At 40.0% G+C, this 9,231-nt stretch overlaps 2 protein-coding genes across 6 annotated transcripts in view; both read right to left on the bottom strand.

The window, feature by feature from the left end:
• Window positions 1-1,960, bottom strand: part of LOC116707221 (uncharacterized) — a 5,941-nt gene extending 3,981 nt beyond the window's left edge. Inside the window, exons 1-3 of one of the 4 annotated variants that reach the window (XM_032544510.1) lie at window positions 1,814-1,960; window positions 1,647-1,717; window positions 138-621 (exon numbers count right to left, since the gene is read on the bottom strand). In XM_032544510.1, the coding sequence (XP_032400401.1) occupies window positions 138-613 (476 nt within the window). In that variant the 5' untranslated portion in view covers window positions 614-621; window positions 1,647-1,717; window positions 1,814-1,960. Of the gene's footprint in view, window positions 1-137; window positions 622-1,516; window positions 1,600-1,646 lie in introns of those variants that run through there. The other 3 variants (XM_032544519.1, XM_032544509.1, XM_032544511.1) reach the window with 3 other exon arrangements.
• A 900-nt stretch (window positions 1,961-2,860) lies between these two features.
• Window positions 2,861-9,231, bottom strand: part of rab11fip4b (RAB11 family interacting protein 4 (class II) b) — a 31,788-nt gene continuing 25,417 nt past the window's right edge. Inside the window, exons 10-14 of one of the 2 annotated variants that reach the window (XM_032534312.1) lie at window positions 9,012-9,149; window positions 8,678-8,836; window positions 6,768-6,848; window positions 6,183-6,326; window positions 2,861-5,386 (exon numbers count right to left, since the gene is read on the bottom strand). In XM_032534312.1, coding sequence (XP_032390203.1) covers window positions 5,267-5,386; window positions 6,183-6,326; window positions 6,768-6,848; window positions 8,678-8,836; window positions 9,012-9,149 — 642 coding nt within the window. In that variant the 3' untranslated portion in view covers window positions 2,861-5,266. The remainder of the gene's footprint in view (window positions 5,387-6,182; window positions 6,327-6,767; window positions 6,849-8,677; window positions 8,837-9,011; window positions 9,150-9,231) is intronic. The other variant, XM_032534320.1, reaches the window with a different exon arrangement.

The raw sequence follows: 9,231 nt of genomic DNA, 5'->3' as shown, positions 1-9,231 counted from the left end.
GCCCAAACTTTTGAGCCCCACTGTAGTAGTAGTAGTATAGTAACATATTGTCATATAGAGGAGATTTGACTGACAAGAGTGAGTACCTATGCATGAATTTACATTTATTCAAAGCAGCTGTAAGAAAGGTGGCGCACCTCTTTTTATGTCTGAACTTCGTCCTTCTTCTCTGGATCTTTGCTGCTGCTGACAGGCTGGGCTGTGGTGCCATTTGGTCAGAATTACATGGCAAAGTATCAGTGTCAAGACCGGTGGCCCCATTCACTGAGATACCACCTGGAGTTTCTGCACTGCAGACCCTGCCAGCTGCTGAGGCATCAGTGACAGCTGAAATTGTGCTTCCACGTCTCCTGATTGTTTGTGGAGGTGCTGCCTTTTTACTCCAGCCCTTGTATCTCTGGTTAATATAACCATCAACCATGCATTGTGGTTTGGCTCCATTCAGTGTGCCAGCTGGAGTTCTCTCACTGGTTCCAGTGGCAGCAGCTGGGCAGCCATTGTCAACAACAGCTCCATTAACCATACCTGTGCCTGGAACCTGACCGTTGGTTTTATAGGTGTTGTGACGCGTCCCTCCTCTTCTACCCTCATAATTTATACAATTCTGAGGCATCACGTCACCTGCAATGTATAGGCTTTGATATTATGCAAACAATGAATAAAAACAACTTGACAATTATCAAAATTGATTTATCAATTAAAATATGACCAGCAAAATATAGTCCTTCCAAAACATCAAAACAGATAGAATCCAAATGATTTAAACTGTTCTAAGTCAATGTTAGATATATTAACTAATTATTTATTTTTAACTTTCAAATTGGAATACCAGTAAATATCCTTCCCTTCTTACTGAGAAGAGTACTAAAAACCATGCTACATTTATTTACAACGTTAAGGCTGCAAATCTTTACTTTTAGAGTAAATTAGCAACTTAAATGACAACGTTTACTGTGAAGCTAACCCTAAAGCATAGTTTGACTAGTGTAATAATGCCCCTACCAACCGCCTTCTTGCGAGAGCATTCACAATGGCGCATTTTCCTGCGGTTTCTGCCCAAGTTCAGCACGGTAAACACAGGGCGGTGGAGCAAAATCTGTGCGTGTTCAAATGGGCAGAAACCGCTTCATCATAACCGCTTTCCCCCTGCCACCTTCCCATCACTGAAATGCCTGGAGTCGGCGAGTTACCGCGCGGAATAGTTTTTGTGCACTTTTACCATTTGAAACAATGTGTAACATTAGCCATGCTCCCCTTAAAAATGAATCAAATACACTAGGTTACGTTAACGTTACTTTAACATTCAAATTAAATGTTCACACCATCTTTGTACTTTCTTCATGTGTTAACATCAGCGTTATTCATAATAACTTATTTACTCAGAAGTAGCTAGCTAGCTACTCCCTAACACCGGTGAAAGACAGTTGACCTGCTGCATGATATTATCCTCCATTAGCTGGCTGGCTAGCTACCTAGCTAACGTGTTGTGTTGGCTGTTGACAGTTAATGTGCTTACCATAAAGAAAGGCAATCCAGTTAACAACATACAGCTAGGTACCCTTACAATAAACATTTGAATGGAAAATCAAACACATAACTTAGCTAACTCTAAATCCTAAAATTGGCTAGCTAATGTTACCTCTTACCTGTAGCGTTCCTGCTGCCTGAGGCACACCTCCCCGGTAGTGTGGCGTTAGCTCAAAGTGGCAATACCGGGCTGTGCAAGGAGGAAGTAACGTTAGAGATACGCCAATAACTAGCTGGGTGAGTTGTGTTTTTAGGTTAGACAAACAGTCGGTTTCAAATATCAAACCATTTATTCCCTGTAGGCGTAAAAGAGTATTCTGTTTGTTTGGAGTTTGTTCCTCGTGTGTCAGGTACTTAGCAGAGGACGACACAGCAGTTGTGTAGTAGTTGACTTAGATACAGGACGATGATTGAATACTGACCCCTTGTGGCAAAAAAACAACTCATCAATGCATGCATTCACTAAACTGCTGCCTATTAGTTAGTTACAAACATACATTTGCGCCAAATCACAGCTGTATATTTCTGTTAATAGGGCCTAGCCTATAGGTTCTGCTTGTCTTTAATCTGCTAAATTGCAAGCAATCTGCAAACTTTTGAAAGCCACCATTCAAAGTAGACTACAAACGTAAAAATTAAAAAGTCAGACACATTTATTCTTTCTTCATTAGACAAAGGATTAAACTTTGAATATCAAAGACTTTTAGACTGATCATTGTTGGCTGGAATAATCTATTAAACATTTGTCATATTATTGATAGCCTACACTATACCCTTTGGTCAAAAGTATGTGGTCAACTTGACCTGTTCTCATGCATGGACTTGGGGGCTCTTGGTTTAGGCAAGGTCCTGTGCAAATCTTAATGTTGCCCCATACAGTGGTACTTAAGACAGTAGTGTGTTTCCAACTTTGTAGCAACAGTTTTGAACAGGCCGGGCCCCCTCCTGCTTCAGCATGACTTAGTCACCTATGCACAAAGCATGCATCCATGATTAAATGGTTATCCGTGTTTGGTGCAGAGGAACATGGCTGGCCTGCACATGAAACAGGAAATCTTTCCCAGTACAGTGTAGTCTGTTATAGAAGCAGTTTAATGGTGTAATATTGGGCTACATACTTTGTTCTGCTGTTCGCAAAGTGGGCTACTACACATACCCAGATAGATCTATTTCTCCCTTTACATGTCTTTTAGCTCTAGATGTGTTGGCCTAATGTTTAAATGATCTCAATAGAGATTTGTTTCCAATTGCAACCAGCTTTCAATTAACCGCAATTCTAATTTCAGAAATCTGTCATGTAACTGGATAAGAATGGGTTATAATGGGTTCAATGTCAGCTCAAACGTTTTTTTATTTACAGAACAGTATGTAAAACACAATGGCAGCTAAGACATCAGCAGTGTAGGCATAGAATACGTGATTTGTTGTTATACAGATATATAAATGGAAATGAGAATATTTAATTTAATATGAATTTAATGAGACAGCATCACTGCCAAAGCCATTTTATTGCTGGTTTAGTGACTACATCACATTGGGTATCCCTAATGATTCAAAATTTAAGAGCTACAAGAAATGGGTCTGTGACAGATTTTACATGTTAATGTACGGTTTGTTTTTTTAAATCTAGAATGGGACAAGCAGCTATAGAGTAAAAATATTTGTGAAGCAAAACAAAACACAGATCAGCAGGAATTGGTAAATAAGTTAATATTGCTCATAATGCTCACCATTTAGTTTAAGTTAGGAAGACATTTTACACCCATGTAAACGTCAGTATAAAGCAGATTGAAAAGCAATGGACTTACCGTCACTAACAAAACAATTTAAAAAATATTTCCAAAATGATAACCTGGCCTGCATACCATACAAGCATTGTGCTATATCGCTTTTCTAATAGGACACCTAAGCAATCACAAGTTCTTTCTTGTTAAAACTGTATAAAATAGTTTTCATAGTATGAATCTGAATAAAGAGTGGTGAGTGGCACGTGAATACAAATTATCACTATATAATTACAACATTTACAAGTCAAGAAAATATTTCAGACGTAGACATAGAATGTACCTTCAAAAAACTATGTAAATCCATTGCAACATCGTCTTGAAAAATATCCTCAAAAGGCACAGACAGAAGAAAAGGTGAAACATGCAAAAGGAAGCAAAACTCAAAAAAGTTGAGAACAACATACGGTAATGAAGCAGATTGTAATTGTGTTCCCTCCCTGTACAATGCCCTCGTCATTACAGTACTGAATACTGTACCAATTACAGCAAGTAAAGTCAAAATGCCTTTTTGGCCTCACAGAAAGGGAAATATCCAGTTGTACATTCATGATATTTACAGTTTCAGAGGGCTTTAAAAACCAAATGCAACCTGCAGGCTTCAATGAGATTGCTAATCCAGTTTTGTTTGTACCAAAAACGGAATCTCCTGTGCATGCTCACGTACAATAACTGATGGGATTTCACTGAGCATAGAGAGATGATTCAGTAAACCGTGTTACAATGGCTACCAGTCGCACGGATGGAAGTTCACTACCACACAGCCTGTACATTCATATCCTTATATTTCTGTGCAACATCATTGGGTCTATGGGTATCAACCATGTACCTGTTTTAAGCCAATGCATTGCTAGCAAATAGCATCCATGGGAGTTACAGTTTAAAGACACTCCTTGGTTGCAGCTTCCGCTCCCTAAAGTAACACCCTCCTACTCATCTGAACCAACTAAGGGCCACTTTTCAGTGAAAAAGATTCACTATTGGACTGATTGACATTGCAAGTGCTGTTGCAAGGTTACTGGAAGACATTTTTTCGAGGATTAAACAAATCCACCTTCAATTAACCATCACCAACTTCACCAAAACCCTCCTTTGCTCACATACAAGGTCCATCATTTGACGCCCCACTTCTTAAGCTCACTTCAACTCTTCTGCTTCCTTGTAGTTACAGGGTTCCTATTGTTTTTTTTTCTCTGACCACTTTGACACTGTTCTCTATCCTCTCTTAAACGCGCCTGTCCAAAAACGTCGTCAACAAGCTTTCTTCAGAGAACACTCACATGACAGAGAAGAAAAGATGGGCAGTTTACATATCAGGCAACACTCGACTGGTCTGCCTTCACGCCTCTGAGAGTTGGGAGAGTCTGCTTGCCAAATGGTTTGTCCGTCTCACAGCATCTTCCTAAAACATCACACCAAACTGTATCCGTGAATAATACAACTATTACAACAGGAAGTAGTAGAACCCACATCAGGTTTGTTACATTGTTCCAGTTTTAATCCCAAAGTACAGTATAGCCAGCAGTGTACTACATCGAGCAACTTTGTCGATCCTCAAAGCATGTTGAGCGCAGGATGTTCCTGGGAAGAAATCACCTGTTTTGTCATATAAGATCAACGTTGTGACAATAACAACAGTTCACAGCATAGACAGTGAATAAAAACAGAGCTGGGTAGATCAAGTTGAAGAGTCACAGTAGTATGATTTGCAGTCAGAGAGCAGTCCCTGGTTGAGAAACTCAACTTTAGTTCAGCGCAGAATTCCATTTAAGAAGTTATTGCACCGCCACAAACAGCAGGGGGCGATGCATGTCTATTTATATGTTCCAGTTCCTCAGACTGGCTCTGGTTCTCTCTGCTTTCCTTGACAGATTCATGACTCAAGCTGCAGGACAACTGGAATGTTCCTCAGTCTCCCAAGAGCGGGAACGATTCTCATTCCAGTTGAGTCATTGCTAGTCGCCCTTGATCTCCAGGATGGAGGGGTTGTGGTCCAGGATGGACAGGATGATTTTGTCCATGTACTGTCGCAGACGTATGTTTATTTCTTCCTGCTCTTTGAGGGCTTCCATTAACTGGGGAGAGAGACATTTTCATTTCAGTTTACTAACAAGTATTATAACCCAAGAGTTTCTTAGTTTTAATTTGGAACTAGACTGGCTGCGTACAAATCATTATTTAAGGGGTACACCTACAATAATCTGGTGTATTAATTATTTATATAGAAATACTGATTAAGGCTGTGATAAACAATCATTTTCATTATTGATTAAACCTCATTATTTCCCTAATTAATAAATTAATCATTTGGTCAATAATGTCACAAAATAGTAATCAATGGCAATCCCAATGTCCTAAAGCCCCATGTGCTGTCATCAAATTGCTTGTTTTGTCCAACCAACCGTCAAAAACGTCAAAAAAAGAAATTAGTTTTCCAAAACCGAACAAAAAAAAAAGCATCAAATTCTCGCATTACAGAAGGTGGAGCCAGAGGCATTTTTGCTTAAAAACGATTAATCGATTATCAAAATAGTTGAAAATTAATTTTCTATTGACTGATTATTGATCAATCCACTACTTGTTCAGCTCTAATTCTGTTAGAGGTGCAGATTTCACAGTGCTTATTCCATTTTAAACATGGATAGCTTATTTCCATGGTGTTAGTCAGTGTCTATGTGTGAGAAATTACCTCCATATTATGCATAATAGATTCAAATCTACAATAATATAATATACAGTAATAACACTGTTCATATGAAATCTATTTAAGGAGCTTGGTAGCTTGCAGAATAGGCAACAATGAAAATACAGGCAGAAAAGTTTTTAAGAATAAAATATGCATGCATCATCTGTATCTTGTCCTGATTTTACCTGGTCTCTGGAGGCATTTTCTATCTCAGCAGCTAGAGACTGGGCCTTGGTCTGTGTGGCGAACAGGGTCTTGGCTTCATATAGACTGAGACTGAGGATCTGACCGTTAAGCTCGTCGTTCTGCTCTCTCAGCTTCTGGTTTTCCTAAAAATACAGAATCAGTGAGGTAGAGAATAAGATAAGTATCTGGACCACTCAATCACTGTAACAGCTGTGATTAATGCTTTTAAAAACATAGCAACTACTCAAGCCTCACTCAACCCATACGACAAAACAATGCACTTCATGTACCTCATCCAGCAGCAAACACAGCATTCTATTTTGGCAACACCTAGAGGACATAACATGGGTTATACGTGTTACAGAACAAACTGCTCCCCTGCTTGGTCTGGTGTGTTATGAAAGCTCCATGATTAAGTTGCCTTTAAGCATTGACAAGAGGTCAGTTTGCTTTTCCCTCACTCTATCCTGAACCATTAGTGAGGGAATTGCAGCATTGACCCCAATTCAGCTTAGGCATGTTCACTATACTCCATTGTGATTAGTGGTTAATCGGGAGGTCAAAGGTCACAGAAGCAATTTTACCATCAGACCAGGACGGAGCCGAGCCCCAGACAACACCAGGTGCTGGAATTCAGGGGGAAGAAAGTCCTGGGACACAAATTGCTGGACACACACATACAGACATATACAGAAGTGCACAAGCAGGCATAAGATAGTGAGCTAATCCTCATGGATGTCACAGGGCAGCGAATCTTAAAGACACACAGCTACATCATTTGTCCACAGACATTCAAACTGAATTGTTTTATATCTAACACTGCAGGAAGTAGCTCACAATAAGAAGTTGATATATAGAGCTAAAAAAGCCATAAAGAAGAAGTATCTGCAGATTGAAGCTGGAAAAAAAACATTATTCCCTTTCTTGCATGCACTTAGTGTGACAAGTTTATTCTGAGGCAACTACACAGGGACGTGGATCATCTTAGTACCTGATACAATAAACACATGGTACAAATTATCAAATAAATTAGCAAAAATTAACTCACTGGCTATGCACCACTTACAGAGCTGCTTCAGGACTTGTTTTAGTAACTTCTACCTTTTATTGCATTTTCTGTTGGCTTGGGAAGCATCATTTCTAATGCATGAAAATGAGTCAGACAGGCTTCTATGCAACTTCAAGGAGCATTACCATCTACTTACTAGTCTTATCAGAGAGATTTAAAAAACACTCATCTACTCCCTGATCTCCGATGTTTGCACCAGGTCTGTACACTTTACAGGACTGGAAACAGTAACATGACATTTAAAGTATCAAGGTAACTGCCTGCCAGATACCTTGAAGGCAAATGTTGCAGTATCTGGGATTACAGAAACAAAAGAACAGAGAAAATATACAGAGCACTTATTGTAACAAATTGTGATGACGCTGGGTTGATCTTTATTAGCAAACTATATTAGCACGTCATGTCGAGGACGGTGTTGTTGCTAAAGGGGATTTCAAGATAAGGAGAGAAGCCAGTGTGAGTGACTATGAATGTTACCAGCCTCTAACCACACTGGTAACAACTGGTGTTAACTTAGCATATGCAACCATGTACATAATGTTCAGGGTATGTGGAAGTATAGCTTGATTTATGAAATCAGCAGCACACTTTATGTTTCTCTGGCAGTAGTCTCCTTTGCCAGACCATCCACACGCTGCGGAGGGGGGTCTGGCTAGTTCACACAGGATGGGTGAAAAAACGTGTTCTGGTTCATTGGATTGGCATTTCTTTAAACCAATCAAAATCATCATGTGCAGCGCTAAGCTCCGCACAGAGCCACTGCTAAATAGTCGTACTAGAGGAAACTCAGATTGGACAGATAGTCTAGCTAGCTGTCTCAATTTACCCTGCAGACATCTGAGGAGCAGTTAATCATAGTCCTCATAAATCCACCGGAATTTAAAATTCCAACACAAAGAAAGCAAAAGTAAATGGGTTACATAGATGTATATAGACTACTCTGGCAGTAACACAAACAAATCTATTGTGTTAATTGGAAACTATTATACTTCCTGTAAGAGCCAGGTTAACTGCAATGCGTTCTGCAGGAATAAATCTAATTTAAGTAGCCCATCTGAACCAATGTACGTTGGACAAAATTCCAAGGCTCTAATTTGGCTATTGTGTGTGTATAATTGTTCTTAGAAATAATGCCACCACGATGAGTATTCCGTAAGAAATTAAGTATTCATACATGATATTCAGAATTCAATATGTAAGGGTATAATTATGTAGCGGACTTTAAGACATAACATCCCTGCACATCCCTTCAGTGCACCCAAACCAAAGCTGTACAACAGGCACCTTTTGGCTTCCCATACTCTAAAATCAATGCAAAAGAGTTTTATGATGATCTGCGCATCTTAAAGCACACTCAGTGGATATAGTACTCACTGAGCTGAATGGGCACAACAAAGACATTTGAACAGAGTCTTTCATCAGTACCTGCTTGAGCCTCTTGACCTCGTGCTCTAGCTCCACCTCCCTGGTCCTGCTGTTGAAGTCCGCCAGCCCAGAGGAAGAGCTGCGACTGCGGCCCGGCCTCTCTGTCTCCAGCTTGAAGAGCTGCAAATGCTCTAGCTCTCGACGCAGGTCCTCTATCAGCTTCACACAGAGAAAGGACAGATGAGCAATGTTACATAATGCCGGTGCAGTATTTTGTAGTTGTGGGTGTTGAAGGCAGCATAATTGCAGTGAGAGAGATGAGTGAGAGAGAGGACAGCAGAGCAAACAGCCCACTCTGTGCATGTATCTGATTGCATAAAGTAGTCCCTCCCACCTCCTGCATGGCTTCTTTTTCTTTCTGGAACTGGTGTCGGTTTTGTCTCAGTTTGTCCATCATTTTCCTGTAAAGGTCCATCTCATCCTTCAGGCGCAAACTGGTGTCTTCCAGCTTGTCTGTCATCCTTTGCTTTTCCTGAGGAAGGACAGACATACACACACAGTTACTGTTTAAAGTTTGTTTTGTGTAGAATCAGACAAGCACACATGCACTCGGT

This window comes from Etheostoma spectabile, chromosome 2, assembly GCF_008692095.1.
Source record: "Etheostoma spectabile isolate EspeVRDwgs_2016 chromosome 2, UIUC_Espe_1.0, whole genome shotgun sequence".
Classification (NCBI taxonomy): domain Eukaryota; kingdom Metazoa; phylum Chordata; class Actinopteri; order Perciformes; family Percidae; genus Etheostoma; species Etheostoma spectabile.
The sequence above is the reverse complement of the archived record's forward strand: the minus strand, read 5'-3'. Positions and strand labels throughout refer to the sequence as shown.